This window comes from Scardinius erythrophthalmus (genome assembly GCF_964197995.2).
Source record: "Scardinius erythrophthalmus genome assembly, chromosome: 13".
NCBI classification, from domain to species: domain Eukaryota; kingdom Metazoa; phylum Chordata; class Actinopteri; order Cypriniformes; family Leuciscidae; genus Scardinius; species Scardinius erythrophthalmus.
Genome location: NC_138233.1, coordinates 7,666,464 through 7,684,339, shown reverse-complemented (window position 1 = coordinate 7,684,339; position 17,876 = coordinate 7,666,464). Strand labels below are relative to the sequence as shown.

Sequence of the window (17,876 nt, the reverse complement as noted above, 5' to 3'; positions counted from 1 at the left end):
ATGTACAGACGCATTTGATAGACATTCGTAGCACCCAATAAACGGCTCTGGGCATTCGAAAACCACGCCTCAAATACGAGAAAATGAACATGTGGTTCCCAGACCACGTCTCAATGAGAAAGAGGTCTGACGTTAGCCAGGCTAATGTACATTACCAGTGGACTAGCCTACACAAAAATTCAGATACTCAGAATTAGAAACATCTGTTTTCTTTACAAATCAACATTTTCAAACCGTGTAAGTTTATAAGACAGTATGTACAACTATATGAAAAGTATACTTAGAATACTTAATTATACTTTTAAGTATATCTCGATCAAAAGATTGAGTACAAGTATAGGCCAAATAGGCAATACTTAGACTTTTCTGTTAGTATAACTCAAGTATACTTAAGTGTAATTTTAAGTATATTTCTAAATGTCACGGTTTGCTTGTGTAAACAGCACGAAGACGAAGGAGCAAAAAGATAACAGTCTTTTAATGACAAAGCTCAAGAGAAAAGGGAGATATCAAAACTACACACAACATAACACAAACGAGAACGGACCAGGAATGCAGGATGACACAGGTATTAACACAGGTAAATAACAAGATAACTAATGAGAGGTGAACTAAATGACTAATCAGACAGCTCAGGAAAACACAGGGGAATCAATGAAATGAACATAACTCTGACACTGAGGAGTACATAAAGTATATTTCTGAGCAGTACATAAAAGTAAACAAAGTATTTTTAGTTTAAAAGAAGTATACTATAGCACACTTGAATAAACTTCTTTTTTGTAAGGGAATAGTGAGCCAGAGGTCCTATCCAGGGCATAGACAGTGTGCATGTGTGTGTGAGAGAGAGACACAGATAGCGGTGTGTGAAGGTTGTCAAGCATGTGAGCGTTCTTTATTACACATACATCTGTATGTATCCGTGTGTGTGCTTGCTCAAGTTAACATCTCTAGTGACCCATAACATATGTGTGTGTCTGTGTGTGTTTGTGCATCTGTGTGGGAGGAAACAGTTTTCATCATTCTCCTGCAGTCCTGTATCACCGCATTTGATGCGAGATTGCCTCTCTCTCTCTCTTTCCTGCTCTCTCTCCATTGCATCATTCAGGTGGGCGATGAAGTTGATTAGCTCAGTATCTGGTTAGATGGGCAGCACTTTAGTCATGTATAAAAAGCATTCTCACATGCATGAAAGCAGAACCCAAGTGCGTGACACTGGCTACTTTCGGAAATAGCATACTACAATACTACTCTTACTATTTCTGCAGTATGCAGGATGTATGCTGCATAAAGCATGCGCATTTTCAACGACTACATTTGCCAAAATGTGCAGTAAACAACAGTACCGCAATGCACTGGGCACTATATCCCACAATACACTGTGCTCGACTTGGCCTTACATCTCCATTGTGACAAATGAACCAAGTAATATCAGCTGCAATGTTTTTACATCCTTTTCTGGCTTCATTACTGGAATAGACTGCCAAGAATTAAGATGAGTTTACAGAAAATTTGATTAAAAATGCAAAATAACTCACTGTAATATGCTGCCTTCAAGTCATGTAAGAATGATTGTATTCGTAAACACCACTTTAAATTCGTAATTCTTTAAGCTCTGACTTTCTAAACTGGGGCGTGTACATTTCATAAATCATGGTGGAAACTAATTATTAAACTACTAAGTATTGGTTATGATAAGTAATTGTGAATGTTTATGTACACTTTTTATTTGTGCACATTTTGTGCGTTCTAAATAAAGAAGAGCGATAAAACATGCTCATTTAGGCGCTTGAAGCAACAGGCTTGTGCGTCAAAACATTTCCCATTATTCTCTGTGGCAGAATGAGAATACACTGATAAAGCATCCATTACAAACCTATGTGCATTTGTCAATAGTGAAATCAAAAGAATTTTGAAATTGGCCAATGCATCTATTTTTACCCCAACCAAAATCACTAAAATGAACACATTAACGCAATCACATCGTTATCTTCCAGACTACAGGAACATCCTATGAGGATTAAACATGCATGTAATGAGGTCATGTGACAAGGAACTGCTATGCACAAAATGACGGCTCTAGTCCTGCCTTCTAAATGAAAGAGCAAATCGGCGTTGGAAGCTCTGGCTTTCCATAGAAAGGAATTCAATAAATAGGAATTCAAATAAATAGGAGTTGGTCTTGCTAGCCTGAAACAGCTGCCCGGAGGTGATGCAAATATGGCCGCCAAGTGAACTGACTTGGAAAGTCGGTATGAAACGGAAGTTGTGATTGTCTTTTCTTCCCTATTGTGATGTATATCCAAATGAAACTGCTTCTCCAGCAAGACAAAATGTAAGGTGTGGAATTGTTTGGACGGATATGGTTTGTTATTGCTATGATGTCATGTGAGTGACAGGTTGCCCCGCCCTCGCGCCTCAACACATCGTCAGAGAAGAGAAGAGAGGGAGGGAAAATTAGTTTGATTAAAAATGACGAGGGCACATGAATTGAAAAAAAAAAATAAAAAAAAATAATGATGTGCATGGATAAATCATTTATAATAAATACTATAAAATTCCATAAAAAAAAAAAGACTTGCCAGTTTTGATTTCATGCTGACTTTAAATAGTTGACAATTTTCACTGTATGCTGTGCAGTCTGCAGTGCTCTAGAATTCTATTCCAAACGTTCGCCTGTGCGTGTGAGAGAAAGAGATTGCTGGGACACAAGCGCATGCACATCCATCCATCTATCTGCTGTCAAGTGCCTAATTCCCCGTCTCTCCCACTTCTCATCCTCCACACTTTTCACACATTCCCCCTCTCTTTTCTTTCACCTGCTCCCGTTTCATTTATCACCAGGCTCATGTCAACACTCTCTCTTAGTTTCTGTGTCGGGCTTTAACATCTCCCTCGTGTTGCGTGTCGGTGCTCAGCAGGAGGCATGCATGAATTAACACAGACTCACAATCTGGAGAAAATGTTGATCTTTGAAGTCGTTTCGATAATGCCTTGAACGTGTATTTCTGACTGCGTGCAAATAATATATTTTTAAAAGGTTTTAAAACCTCCCAGGGGCCAAGGACACCTATTAGTACCAATCATAAAAAAATACACTATGATGCAATTAGAATAGTCATTATTATCGCATTACTACATTCCTTCAGGAGACAGATGGCAGTGAGGTGCATTTTGTCTCGCAGAGAATGCAGCACATAATAACTTGTGGAAATGAGCAAATTCATCTCAAGCACTCTACTCGCTTACTCTGTGTGTCTCTAGCATGCCATCTTCCATGCACCACTTTTACTCTGTTACTCCCTAGAAAATTTAGCAAAATGTACTATGGTGTTACCATGTATGGACTATGGTAATACCATGATATCTTGGATCAACATCTAAATACTTATGCCAAGCATTCCATACTACAAAATATTGGACATTGGTACCACAGTATTACCACAGTTTGTAGACTAAAATGTATTTACTTAGTTTGACATGGTTTCTTGGAGTAACATGTAACCTATTAGGCCTATCCCAAGCACACCATCTTCTTCACTAAAAATACCATGATATTATCATGTTTTTTAAGTGCAATGCAAGTGTATTGCCATGTTTTTCTTTCTTCTGGACACTGTACTATATTAATATTTTGTTTTTTTTGGACATGGTACCACCATGGTATTACTATGATTATATTGATGCAACATCTAAATAATTATATCAATCATCTCATCCTCCAAATATTGGACACTATTACTATAGTATTACCATGGTTTCTAGACTAGGACACATACAAAATATCATGGTAATACCATGAAGTTGAACATGTAAATAATTATCCCAAACGCAACATCTTCACTAAAAAATACTATGGCATTATCATGCTTTTTAAGTGAAATGCAATGGTATTACCGTGTTTTTGGGCATGCACCATAGTACAATCATTTTTTTATATGTACCATGGTAATACAAAGGTAAATACTAAACAGTTCTCAATAAATCTTCCAAACCTTACAAGCAAGTACTATGGCGCAGTCGCAGTGATGGTTTCTGGTAACAATAATAATATTACAATACTTTGAAATATGCCATAGCACTGAAATTTATGTACTATGGTATCTACATGGTACTTCAAAGAATACCGTGGTAATACAATTGTGCATCTCCAAATTATCATGGAAGTACCATGGTACTTTTTGGTACATTTGAAGTATAACAAAATTGTACCATTGTAACGTCATGTTACATGTTACATGTTTTTTAAACATAGTAGCATGTTTCTTGATTTTTGGACATGTACCATGGTTATACAATAGTACTGTTTGGCCTACATTGGAGTATAATACCGTGCAATATATGCACATATACAGTATATGAAAGTACCATGGTATTACCATCTTATACACTGTATCATGGATACACCACAGGATACTTTTTCCCTAAAGCTTTCCTGAACAATCAAGCATTTTCACACTTCAGCTGCATCCTAATACCTTTCTCACCTTCACACCAGCTGCTTTGCCTTCCTCGTACACCAGCTATATCTGGACACGCTCTCACACAGACCTTCCCGAAAGCTTATAACCCAACATACCTAACGGTTGATATTACATAAGTGTGACACATATGCCACACTATGATTATTTAATGCAGAATGGCATATGTTGCTAAATAATTACAGGCGGCCACACTCCAGGGTTAAGGAAAAGCCCTTTACAATACACACCACATCTCTCTCACTCTCTCTCGCTGCCCAAACCTCCCTCGCTCTACACAGTACGGTGGTCCAAAGCATGCCTCCCTGAGTCCCCTGTCCGCTCTTATTGTCTTCCATAATCCAAACAAATTCCAGTGTTGATCACATACACACAGGAAACAGATGCCTTCGGGCAGCTTCTCAGTATGCACAGCCATCGCTGACGTCTAATTAACCCCTCTCTCTACTAACCGCCCACACTATACATCCACATCCACATATCCCAGCATCCAGTGATGCTGTAATGCCCACATCCTCTCTATATGGCCTTTTTAGTGGGTTTTATTTTATTTTTATTTTTTTCTTGCAAAAACTAGAAATATAAAATGGCTGTAAACACTGATTGGTATTGGCATTATGATGGGTTTGCATTAACGTATTTGCTCATCATCACATGAAATATATAGTACTGCAATGCACTGAAATGCAACTTGCTTCCTGCAATAACGTTTAGCTTTTATGCCTTTGGGATTTCTGCAGGCACTAGATGCAGTGCATCCTCTGTGTGCAGCCTTGTTTACAGTGTGTAACGCTGTACCAACGAATCGATAAACTGCTTCGGAATGATAGACTAACATATACCCTCATAGGCCATCTATGCAAGGATGTGAATGTCAGTGCACGAGCTGACATTGCGAGCATCTCAGCGCATTTTCCCCGCATGACAAGAGTGCACTCGTGCAAGGGCTCGAGGCATTGCAAATTTTACATAATTACACGCACAATCGATACGTTAACAATCATCTCGTTATCCGAGTGCTGCTATCCGACAAGCGCGCGCACTGACATTGGAGTAAAAGATGCGTAAAGGCGAGCACAAGGAGATGCATACAATAATGCAGGAATGCAATGCAAAAGCCACGCTACCTTTAAGTCGTCCTTTCGCTGTCATCCTCAAACTGCCAAAAATATTTCATTGGATCGAGATGCTAATCTCTCTCTTGCTCTCCTCCCCCCTCTCTCTCTCTCTCTCTCTCTCTCTCTCTCTCTCTGGGGTAACCTGGCACTGTATAACTGTTCATCTATCCGCCAGCAGGCGCGCGCAGCCGTCGATACGCTCCACATATGTGGCAAGCCGGTTTCACATTTATTCTTTAAAACGTTTGTCTAAGATTTATGTTTCTAGGTGCATAGCTTAAATGTGCATAAATTCAGTGTTAAGGAAATATAGATACAAGTACTTATTCCATTAGTTACTAGTGTCTAGTGCCTACTTCACATTACTGAACTTATTAGATAGGGTAGGCTACAATGGGGATAAAGTGGCACACCTTAAGAATTTTTTTTTTTTTTCACTACACCCATAAAGTATGATTGAAGAAATGGAGCAACAGAATTATGTCATAAAAGTGGTTTGTTTGTTTAAAAATCTTATAAATATTTTTTAAAGCCTACATTTTGTCCAGGTTAAAAGATACTTTAGCTAAAAACAATGTTTTTAATAATGTCTAAGTTAATACTTGTTCAAAAAAATCACTTTAGCAAAGTTTGTTTATTTTCTATTTATTTTGATAAATAAAATAAATATTTTTTGCTCAATAAATATATTAAAATTAATTAAAATACGTTAATTTAAAAAATACAGAAACAAAGAAAAAAAGTTCTGAAAGCATTGAATGAGATCCCATTAAAATTTAATATAGCAACAATAAAGTAGCAATAAAGTAAAGTAGTGAAAAGTAACAATAAATATGATGTTTTATTAGCCTATATGATATGATTAATATAATATATTTTTTAAACATGATGGTTTCATTATAAATATGGTGATTATCTCTAAGGCGGACAGCCAATTTAATATATATATATTATTTATCATATATTTAACCATGTCATGTCAACAAATGGAAAAGTCAGCCAGCTATTTATTATCATGTTAGTTATTGTGCCTTTCACCCAAAACAGCAGGGGCTTTTTTTTTACTCCAAATACCATACTTTTACATATTCTTCCATTATTGAAAAACTGTTGGTTTATTTACCTTGAACAAAAAAACTGAAAATAATTAACAAGACCTTTGCCAAAATATAGACAATAATTTTATCGATTTTCATTAAACAATAAATATTAGATCAATTTAGCACAGTCAACTTTGTGCTGCTGCCCGCAATTGCAGCCAAATTTCCACGTGCATCTTGAAAAGAGGATGTTTAGGAAAGTTCTGTGCCATCTAGTGGTTTAGAGGAGAATATAATCAAATGCGCCTTTTACCCCGGTGCGCCTTTAGTCCCGTTGTACCCTACTACATAATTTTGAGTCACTATCTATGGCTAAAGGTTGTAAGTAATAATTCTTATTTTAGTAGTTAACAACAGTGGGGTTTTTTTCCTACTTTTTTGAGATAGTGACTGATTGCAAAAAATAAGGACTAGTTTCTGATGAATGAGCATTATTGCTAGTCACTACTAGAATAAGAATTATAATGAAGTTAATGACACAGAACTGAAAAATATACTAGTCCATGAATTACTTGCAATTAATAACGTAATAATAGATGTTAGTTTTAAGGAATAAATGTTAAAATGGATTGCCATATCTCGCCTGCATCAGCATCACTGAGCATATAGGGAGCCTTAATGGGTTTGCCAATCTCATAAAGGAAAGAAAGGTTTTTTTAAGGCAAACACACCATATGATCATCCTTTGATCACTGATCAATCATTTATGCATGAATTATCACGTTTTTAAAACCTTACGGTGCATCATCATAGAAACAGAATCATCGCAAACCATTCACAATCGCATAATGCTGCATGCTTAAATGTGCTGAGTATGATTAATAAAGAACACAACAACAATGCACTTACATTTGATTACGCGGTCGGTTGGGTTTAAACCCATGATGTCTGTGCTGGACATTCTCATGGGTTGTTGTAGATAACGGGGAAAGTGCGCCTACTCCTAACGGGTGAGCGTGCGGTCTTCGGTGCTGCGGGATGCGCGGGCTGCAGAAGCCGCATCACTTGGTGCGTCTCTCCTCAGTCCACCGTCGGTCAGAGGGAAAGATGTGTCGCAGCTGATCCGGGGGAAACAGTGATGCTGGGGATGCTGGACTCTGCCTGGTGCCGTGTGGGGGCGGATGGGTAGACAGATAGATGGATGGATGGATGGAGCAGCAGCAGCAGGAGGGGGGCTGGGAGACTTCTGCTCGGTTCAGGGTATCCTCAGCGAGTTGCAGCACCACCCCGACATGGCGAAGACAGGAACTCCCACGCTCTGGCTTGCAGGGACTGCCTCATACCGCCATCACGCGGAGGTTGATTTGGGGTTTCCCTGCGCACGAGATGAGAGAGAGAGCGCGCGCGCCAAGGCATTGTTGCTGCTTTATTGACGTCAGTCTTTTTAATGCGTAGAAAGTCTATCTGAATGTATAAAATACAAGAAAATGTGTATTATGAATGTTAAAAGAAGAACCAGCGTCCAAAGGTGTATTATGAAAGTTGAAAGAACAAACAGCTTAAATAATGTTATTATTATTATTATTATTATTAGGCCTAGCTGTTTAAATGATCTAGAATCTATCCATCCATCCATCAAGAATGTTGTATAAATAGCCTACCATTAGAATGCTGTTTCGTTACATGTGAAAAAGACGTAGCCTACTATTAGATGTATTAAAAATGTTCTTGAATATGTTTTTACAATACAAATATACTATAATGCATTTTTAATACATTAACCAGTACATCTTTTTCATGGGTATTACAATTGTTTTTTGGTATTGCAGCATGTTAATACCATGGATTTTGGACACCATGGTGTTATTATAAGTATAATAGCATGTAAATAATGTCTGATAGTCATTCAGTACCGAGATTATCATAGTATCATTGCATCCTCTAATACCATCACTTTATGGTAGGCTACTGCCACAGCACACATTTTGCAGTATATTTGTTGTCTTGTATTAGTAATCAGTATTATTTTGTATTGCATTGTATGTTGCACATCAACAATACTATTCTGTTCTATTCTATTGTAACTGAATGATTCCACCTTAGTCCTTTTTTTTCAATGAATGTGTTTGTCTGAATGGGGTAGAGGGCATAAATCTGTGCTGCAGGATAAAGATATCACGATGAAACAAAGTATTTTAGGAATATAGGCCGATAGTTTGATCTTTTTGGATTTGTGTAATCAGGATTATGAGGATCAGACAAAAGCACCTAAAAATATGTGCTATTAATTGTTTAGACAATCAAATATTAGAAATGAGAACAAAGGCAGGTACGACAATAAATAAAGGTTTCTAATGCATCAAATCAATTCCAATCAGAATATATATATATATATATATATATATAATATGTATAAATTAAACCTAAAAATATACAGGTAAAGTGCCTACTTACTAACATAACTTAATGTGGCATGTTTGATAAAAAATAATTAATAATTGCTAAATAATAAAACTTGCACAGCAGTGGTCCCTAGTTTCACACACATTCCATTATCTACAAACGATAATCTCGTAGTTTGCCACGATAAAACATTATTTTCTCAAATATCCCTCCGCAATGGTGAAACTTCCTCTAGTCGAGTGTATGTATGTTATTGCCATTTATGTTGAAATTGTATAAACTGCTCTCCTCATCTGAATGTAAATATGACTTACAATAAACATCTCGTCAGATCATATTTATATTCTCATAGTTCTTTCCATGCTATTTCTGAGGTGATCATCAAGCTCGTTTGTCGGCTCGAAATGGAAGCTTTCAACCGCAGGCGTTCATTTGGGCTCAATAGCATTAAAGTCGCTGAGCACTAGCCGCCATTTTGGCTCCGCTATTGCATCAGTTTCGTGATTCACTACAGCATTATCTAGCAACTGGCGTCGGCGCGCAATCTGTCCCCGGCGACTGCGTCCATTGGCGGAAGGATCTGATTAGAGCAGCGCAGTCTGCGTGATGCGGTAGCTACTCGCTGCCGCTGCTGCAGGAGGAAGGACCGAACCGCTACCAGCACCACCTTTCAGTTTCGCCTTCAAATTACACCAACCGGCTCCGTCACACACACAGAACACCGACTGAATTATCACCCCAAGGCGTCCTTTAATACGACACCCGAGGGGTTGGCCGCGTTGAAATTAAAGAAGCGCCGTTTTAATCGAGTATAAGTCTGGTTTTTGTGTTTTTGACAGCAGTAACAGCACAACAATGGCTCTGAAAAGAATCCACAAGGTAAGAGAAGGAAGTCACGGGCGCCATTGCCCTATTCCGCATCATCCTTCCTATTTTACCTTGGAAAGGCGAATTAAGGGATGTTACTGCGAAGTTAAAAGTGTTAAGTGTGCCGCTGGTGGGATGACAAGTGTAGTAAAGCACCCCGGTTCGACGGTTCGGCCCGGGCTAACGGTTAGTTAGCATGTTAGCTGGCGATCCTCCGTCGAACTGTGTGAGACTGATATAAAATGATTCTACCGTTTCACTTTCGTATGTTTCCCATCGCTTTTTTCTCAAACAGAAATAAACAGGCAGTTGAAATGGAAGTCGGTTTGCAATGGCTCACTTGAGGATTAATGTTATCTCATGATAACGTGTTAGCAGGCTAACCCTTCCTAGCCAAAAATGCTAAAGGCCCGTTTGAAAACCCTAAACAAAGATCGTTTATATCCTCCGCAACATCTTCAAGTGACTGTTTTTATCATCAATATATTAATGTACAGTGTTATTATGTTGCATTTGTTTATTTAGTGCTGTTTTGGGTTGTTAACTAGCTAACCGCTCAGGGAGAGGCATCTGGCCCATCAGCTTGCTTTTGCATTTATGTGTTTTAAGTAATTTTCGGATTATATCGGTGGTTTATTTAGTTGAATATCTTTTTGTCCTTAACAACATCTTAATATTTGGTGCTTGAGTCCAACTGTTCGATTTTAAAGCCAAACTCTCACATTATATATCTGGATATTTGAGGTTAGCTCGTGGCGCAAGCAAATTGGCGTTATGAACGTGGTCCAAAGCATTCATATTCACACTTATGACCCTTTGTTGAGTTTTTCTGACAATTTTCAAGCTTTTTAGTTCTCTCGGGTTTCAGTAGAACATACTAACCTGAAAACAAATATGTTACATAAGCTGTGGTCACCTCTCATGTCATTACAGCAGCAATAACTCTCATTACACAGACTGTTATGTGTCTGATTTGATTATTGACCTCTTTATTCTCTTCTTAGTCAACCAACCAGTGCGTTGCTTTGGTGTATTTTACTGTCATTTTGTCAAATGCACAGATATTTGGAGTATTTAGTTTCGGTGTCAGTTTCTCAGTTTCATTTTGGTGCTTCATTGTTAGCAGCGTGTACTGCAGGTGTTCTGGACAGGTGATTCACAGCTTTACCTGCTGGGTTTCAAGTCATGGTAGGTGAGCACTTTTTAACCTCCATTTTTGTTTCTGGTGTGTTTCAGGAGCTGCATGATTTGGGCCGTGACCCACCTGCTCAGTGTTCAGCGGGCCCAGTAGGGGATGACAGTAAGTAACTCACTTTACCCACCGATGTATTTGACAAACTAATGTATGTTTATTCTTCCCAATTCAATTTACAGGTATTCTGAATATGATCACTGGTAATTTCTGCTTTGTGTAGCAAATTCAACATTCACTTTTTGTTTTGGATGATTCATGGTGCATGTTATTATAAAAACAAAACATTTTGTTTTCGTAATTATTGATGTAATGAGTTGTTTGCCAGAATAACCTCTCTTTCGGTACTTCCTCATCAACATCCTTCATATAGAGACCACTTATCATGAGCCAATTCATTCAAATGGATAAGTTATTAAGCCATATTTTTAGTCTAAGGTGCATCAAAACTTGAGCATGTTTTTTTTTTTTTAGATTGTTAGACATCGTAAAAGCCTGTATTGTAAGTTTGCATGTTAAATTAAGTTTGGGAAATACTACTGTTACACAATGGTGTGACAACTAGTCACCTACTGTCTGCTGACATTTTAAACAGTGGAGTCTTAAAGGTATAGATATGCTTTTTATTGTTTATTTCGGAGTGGTAAATGTTTAGAATCAGCTCTGTATCTTTGCTGTCGGGTGAAAAACCTGTATCCAGAAATGCTATTTTTCAGGAAATGGAAAAAACTATTTTTTTAATAATTAGCCTAAACTCCATGTTTTCAAAGTTGATATTGTGGAGTTATATATGTTCAGACACTTGCATGGGTCGTTATATTTTTAACATTTTACAGAAATCAAGATCAAAAGTAGTTACGTTTTTGACCAGCGGATTTAGGAAAATTCCGGAAATATGCGTTTTTATTGGCTGCATCTGAGGCAGTTAGTTATGTTTTCAGCAACATACAGATTATAAAGTTTATTGTAGCTATGTGGGCGCTCAGTTTTTTTCTGTCATTTGGCCAAAATCTCATGTTATTGAGCACAGGCTATTTAAAGTCCCCATGAAATCAAAATTGACCCTATTTACTTTGTTAGCGCATATTACTAGTCTTGTGGTGAACAATTAATCCGTGCAAGAAAATATTTAAAAAAACATTTTTTTACCATGGTAATCTTTAATCAAAATCTGAAAATGCCCCTCCCCTCTGCATTGGAGGACCTTCTCCGATGACGTAGGTTTGAGGAATTGGTTTGGGCAACGCGTAACCACTCCCCTCAAACCGTTAGTCTGCTATGAGCAGAGATGGAGAGGAGGAGCGCTAGAGTAAAACCCTGCCCTCTGTTCAATATTCCGTTTCACTGGGAAATACGTCATAACACTGGAGAAAAGTCGTTTGCAACTTCCGGTTCACGGGGACTTTAAGACAAACTTGCTATGACTCGATGACAAATAAGACACTCTTCTCTGTTCCTCAAATGCATTAAACATTAGCCTTTATATATAGTGTTTGAGTAAAGAAAACGCTGTACTTAATAACCAGTTCTTTATTTACTTTCGCATTGCAAACCAGCAGAGACGGTTCAAACTGTGCGCCGTTCTTCATTCACAATAGAGGGGAATGGAGTTAGGAGGTTTTAGCGACAGTTTGAGGAGCCAATGAGGTTTAGTCTCATGCTCTTTTAATACTTTTCATTAGTTAAATGTTTGCAAGAACAACAGACAGACATAAAGGCTGACCAATCGTAATGATTTATGAAAAAAAGATGAAATATGAAATCCTACAGCGACAATATGGTGACTTATAGGAATTGAATGGCTTCAATCACATAATGTCAGTTCTTTTTCCTGTCTGATCATGTTTTCTGTGTGCCTTGATAGATTTGCTCATCAATATCTAGTGTGAGGCTCAACCACAAGACAACGGATTGTTTGAACTGACAAATAGCATGTATAGCTTCCCTCAAAAGAGTCGACACTTCATTAAACCATGAATCATACAACCATCTGACCCACTTAGTGCCTCAGAGACTTGACTGAAATATGACAACATAATTGTACCCAAATTTGCTTCATCATATTTCATATTGTATTCCAATTGACAAGACTGATCCTGAGCTTGCCAGTCAAAATTGTATCTCTGAGTTTTTGAAATATTTTAAGAATGTAAGATAAACATGATGTTATACAGGCTTTCTCTGACGTTTCTGTTTGTCTTGTTTCAGTGTTTCATTGGCAGGCCACAATAATGGGACCAGTAAGTATTTTTCTTGTATCCCTTATAGTAGCACACAACATTACAGAAATCATTTTAACTTGAAGCATGATAATGTTGTCTAAAAAATTTATGAAAGTAAATAAAAGTAAAAGTAAAAAAAAAAAAAAAAAAGTTTAGTGAAGTTAGACCAGGTTTAGATTTAGAATTTTTAGATAAACGTAAAATAAGATATAAATATATTATGGCTGGGAATCGATTAAAAAATATTAACTAATTAATCGCACAATTTGCTGTGATTAATCGCATTTTCCCCCAAGCTTCTAATCCTCAATATTTAAACGTAGAATCACCTAATTAAATTAAACAGTGGTTTAGTTAGTAGTAACAATTAGTTTAGAATTGGCCAAAATAAATAATTTCTATTTATGCACAAACAATGTAAGTTAAAGTGCCAGTTGAATTTCAAAAAGGTACATATGTCGACATAGGCTAATCGTTCTTCACGAGTGGAACAATGAGCAGAGAGCGCAGCGCGCCAACACACACACACACACACACACACACACGAACGGAGAGCACAGCCTTTTTTTCTCTTTTGGCCAAAAACCGAAAATGAGGCACAAAAAAAAGTGCTGCGTCAATTGTATTTTTTTTTTTATGCGTAAAACATCTAACACAAATCACAAAGATTAACGCGTTAATTCCCCCTAATGTATATATTTTTAAAAAAAAATTGTTGGTCTATATATTTTAATGTTTTAAACTTTTGTTTAGAAATATATTTCACTTTTTTCTCTCCATGAATAGAGCTGGGTTTACTGGTATGGCGTTAAACTATAAACAAACACAATTAATTCTAATTATTAATGTTTACCCTACAGAATGACAGTCCTTACCAGGGTGGAGTGTTCTTCTTGACCATACACTTTCCCACAGATTATCCCTTCAAACCGCCAAAGGTCAGTAACATCTACACCAGTTTGGCACAGGTTCTCAGGTGTTTTGGTTATTCTCAGGTGCTGCTTAATTATTTGTCTCTTTGAATCATCTCATTTTACCAACCTGCGCTTTTTTTTGACATGATATGAGGAAATGTTTTTCCTCCCACCATATATTCAAATAATTCAGCTTATCAAGACTGTAAATCATATGGAGTTACTGAATGCAGAGAATCTTGTTAATGAATTTAAAGAATTTGTTTCAAGGAATCCAGTGCTTGTGTTTGGATTTTAATCTGCATTAAGAACTGTTCTTGTGTTGGCGGTAGTAATTACTGTTTAGCCTGAAACGGGTGTGTTTTGTGTGCTTATGTTTGTCTCCTTCCTTTCTCAGGTTGCGTTTACCACAAGAATCTATCACCCAAATATCAACAGCAATGGCAGCATCTGTCTGGATATTCTGAGGTCACAGTGGTCACCGGCACTCACCATCTCCAAAGGTATAACACCGCCAGGTTTCAGCTATTCATTTTCAAACAGTCTTTTTGACAATTCATTCCAGAAATGTTATTTTCTTGGCCTCAACGTCTATGTTCCCATGGTCAAGCCTGTATGGATTTTATTGGGTTGCTTCCATATGGACTCACGTGGTGATTCTGACACATCCTAACCTAAATTAATATAGACAAAATATTCAAAGCTAAATTGTGTTGTTTGGATGCTCAAGCTCTCTCAATGCTTGAAGTGCTGTGAGAACTGCTTTAAATAATGTAGCAGTCCAAATCCTGTTGGGTATTGAAATTTGTTACAAGTACAATTAAAGAATTTTGTGCTTTATGTACAGAATTTGACATTTTTAACCTGAAATTTATCAAATGATTGTTATCTGTATCAGCCATGAAACCGCTTTTGAAGCTGGTATGACAATTATTTCTATGAATAATCTGATTCTTTAGTTTAAAATCTGCATCTTTAACATGAGAGAAATAAAAACTAGAGAAAGCAATGTTGGAGAATATTTTCAGTGTTTCTTCCTTTAGCGTCTAATTGTAAATGCATGCAGCTTAAGGCAAATTTGATGCATCTCACATTGTATGTTTAGTTTTTTTTTTTTAAAGAGTACATTTTCTAACTATATAGTTAGATGTAAATTTTCATTCATGGACATTTGAGCTGTTCGTAACAGATTTTGGGTGCTTAATTTATTCCATGAGGAATGAGTGTCCTGATATTAGATGAGTTTAAACAAGGACAACTCTTTTTAAAGTGCCTTTACTTCAACTTTTTTTCTTCTTCTCTCTTGCACTTCAGTTCTCCTGTCCATCTGCTCCCTGCTGTGTGACCCCAATCCGGACGACCCCTTAGTACCTGAGATCGCCCGCATTTACAAGACTGACAGGGAAAAGTGAGTGTCCTCCTGTGAACTAGATCAATACCACACACTGTGTTTGCCCTAACGCTCTTCCCCATAGGTGCTGTCTTGCAATCATTTGCATTAGCCATGCTATTGCCTACGCAGTTTCCTATTTACATTGTCACCTTTCTTCCCTATGAAGGTTACACTGAAACTCTGAAGTCTTGTTTTGTGAATAATTAGCTCTTTTTCTTTTTTGATGAGCCTTGTAGTTGACTGTAAAGCCACATCAAAAGTGGAAATGTTTTAAGCTTGCTATAATTAAAAAAAAGCTGTCTTCAATAGCTCAAAAAAGCAACAGCGTTTTCTTTTCTCCAAACAATAATGCACTGGGTGTAATATTTTGAACAGGACAATTTGTTTATCAAATTCAACAGAAAAGGTTTAGAACCCATTAGAACTCTTTTTGTTTTGAACTACTGTTACTGGCAAATGTAGGTGGAAAAAGCAATTGAGGCTGCGGCAGGACCTTATGAGAGTTCAAGGGATTACTGAAGAGTTTCTTTATAATAGCATGTCAGTCATTGGTGATACCCAACGTTTTTCAACATGTCAAAGGGATCAAATCACATTTTCATCTTTCTTTAGAGAAGTTGATTGTACTTTACAAACACGCATACATTCCTGCACTGATGTGTGAGTCCATTGTAGTTGCTGACTGCCCCATCTTTCAACAACAGGTTCTTTTCAAAGTCTGTATTACCTGTTATGTGTCATGCAAATATTTTGCTGGAATGTGATGCTGATAATTTTTATTTGTCTCCCCTCACAGGTACAACAGAATAGCTCGGGAATGGACACAAAAGTATGCAATGTAGTTTTGGAGTTAGAATCATGATGGGAGAAAATGACACCTCTCCATCTTAAGATTAGGGGAGATTTTGAACGTTCAAAAGATTAAAAAAAGAAAAAAAGCTTAAGAAAAAAAAACAGATCTTGTTGGTTTCCATTGGAGTGCTTTCTTTAAGCCACGCCTCCCCTCACCAGAGCACCTCCCCCACTCTTAGCCCTCTGGCAGCCATGGTGTACATACTGAAACTTCAGCTGTAGCCCCTTTTCCTCCCCAAATTCAAACCTCCACTCCACAGCTCCTGCTTTACCTTCTCCGTTGCTATAGCGACGTACCCGCTGCTTAGGATCAGTCCGTATCAATTTTGCTGTAGAAGATGTTTATGGCTCTAAAAGCATTCCTTGTTGTTTTTAAGCACTGGGAAGGGAGGGCTATATTATTATCATTTTTTGATTTCTCCCTGCAATTTGTGATAGTCTGGACATAGAGGGATATGTTTTTTACAGTTTACTTTTTCATTTCCATTTCCTGGGCTTCCAACTGTACATTGGATCAGGAAGTTTTTTTTTCTTTTTCTTTTTTTCCTTTCTTTCTTTTTTTGATTTCTTTACTGCAGAGAAGGGAGGGGTATGCTGGCTGTCTTTTTGTATAAAATCTATCAAAGGAATTCTTTTAAAATCATAGCAGTTAAAGGAAAATGGACCTCCTGTCTTCTCCTCTGGAGTATTCTAATGGACTTGAATACTATGAATATATATATTTTGTTTCCATTTGCCATTGCAAAGACTCTCTACCCCTTTCCTTAGCCACGACCAACTTCACAAACATTCACCATCACGAAGGGTTTTGGACCAGTTATTTAAAGCAGTCTCTATAACATGCGTCTTATTGTTTTTCTTTAGTTTTTTCTCTTTCCCCCAACCCACCCTTGTAACTCTTAATTTGCTTTTTTTCTTTTCTTTTCCTGCTCTTGTTGAATTAGATGCTAACATGGTTCAGCCAGACTCGATTGGGTCCCTGGGTGGGAGGACACAAACTCCTCACAGACAAACTTCTGTATATTTAATTTCCTGACAGGCTCGTTGAGCTTTGTGTGTTGATTAAAACTGTGTAATAAAATGATTACTAAAGTCTGAAATGCTTTGTGTCTGCAAGTTTTTTTTCCTAACATATTTAGTAAACGGGTGGTACAGGTCTTGTTGCAAAAACACTAAACTTTGTCCTTTGGGTTTTAATAGTAAAGTAAAATCTTTGAAAATTGAAATTCACTTCTCATCTGCTTGCCCAATCAGTGGTCACTCTGACAGAAAATAAATGTGATCAATTGCACAATGATTGCTTAAAGTTTTTATTTTTTTATATATATATATGTGTGTGTGTGTGTAGGAACAAAGCACTTGGAAATAAGTGACTGAGGCTTGGTTTGACAAAC

General features: G+C 37.3%; 1 protein-coding gene across 1 annotated transcript; it reads left to right on the top strand.

The window, feature by feature from the left end:
• The first annotated feature begins 9,408 nt into the window (after nucleotides 1–9,408).
• Nucleotides 9,409–17,585, top strand: ube2d2 (ubiquitin-conjugating enzyme E2D 2). The gene is made up of 7 exons (XM_081383253.1): nucleotides 9,409–9,921; nucleotides 11,146–11,209; nucleotides 13,310–13,341; nucleotides 14,184–14,261; nucleotides 14,635–14,740; nucleotides 15,552–15,645; nucleotides 16,427–17,585. The coding sequence occupies exons 1-7, from the start codon at nucleotides 9,898–9,900 to the stop codon at nucleotides 16,470–16,472; spliced, it is 444 nt and encodes a 147-aa protein (XP_081239379.1). The 5' UTR covers nucleotides 9,409–9,897; the 3' UTR covers nucleotides 16,473–17,585.
• The last annotated feature ends 291 nt before the right edge of the window (nucleotides 17,586–17,876 follow it).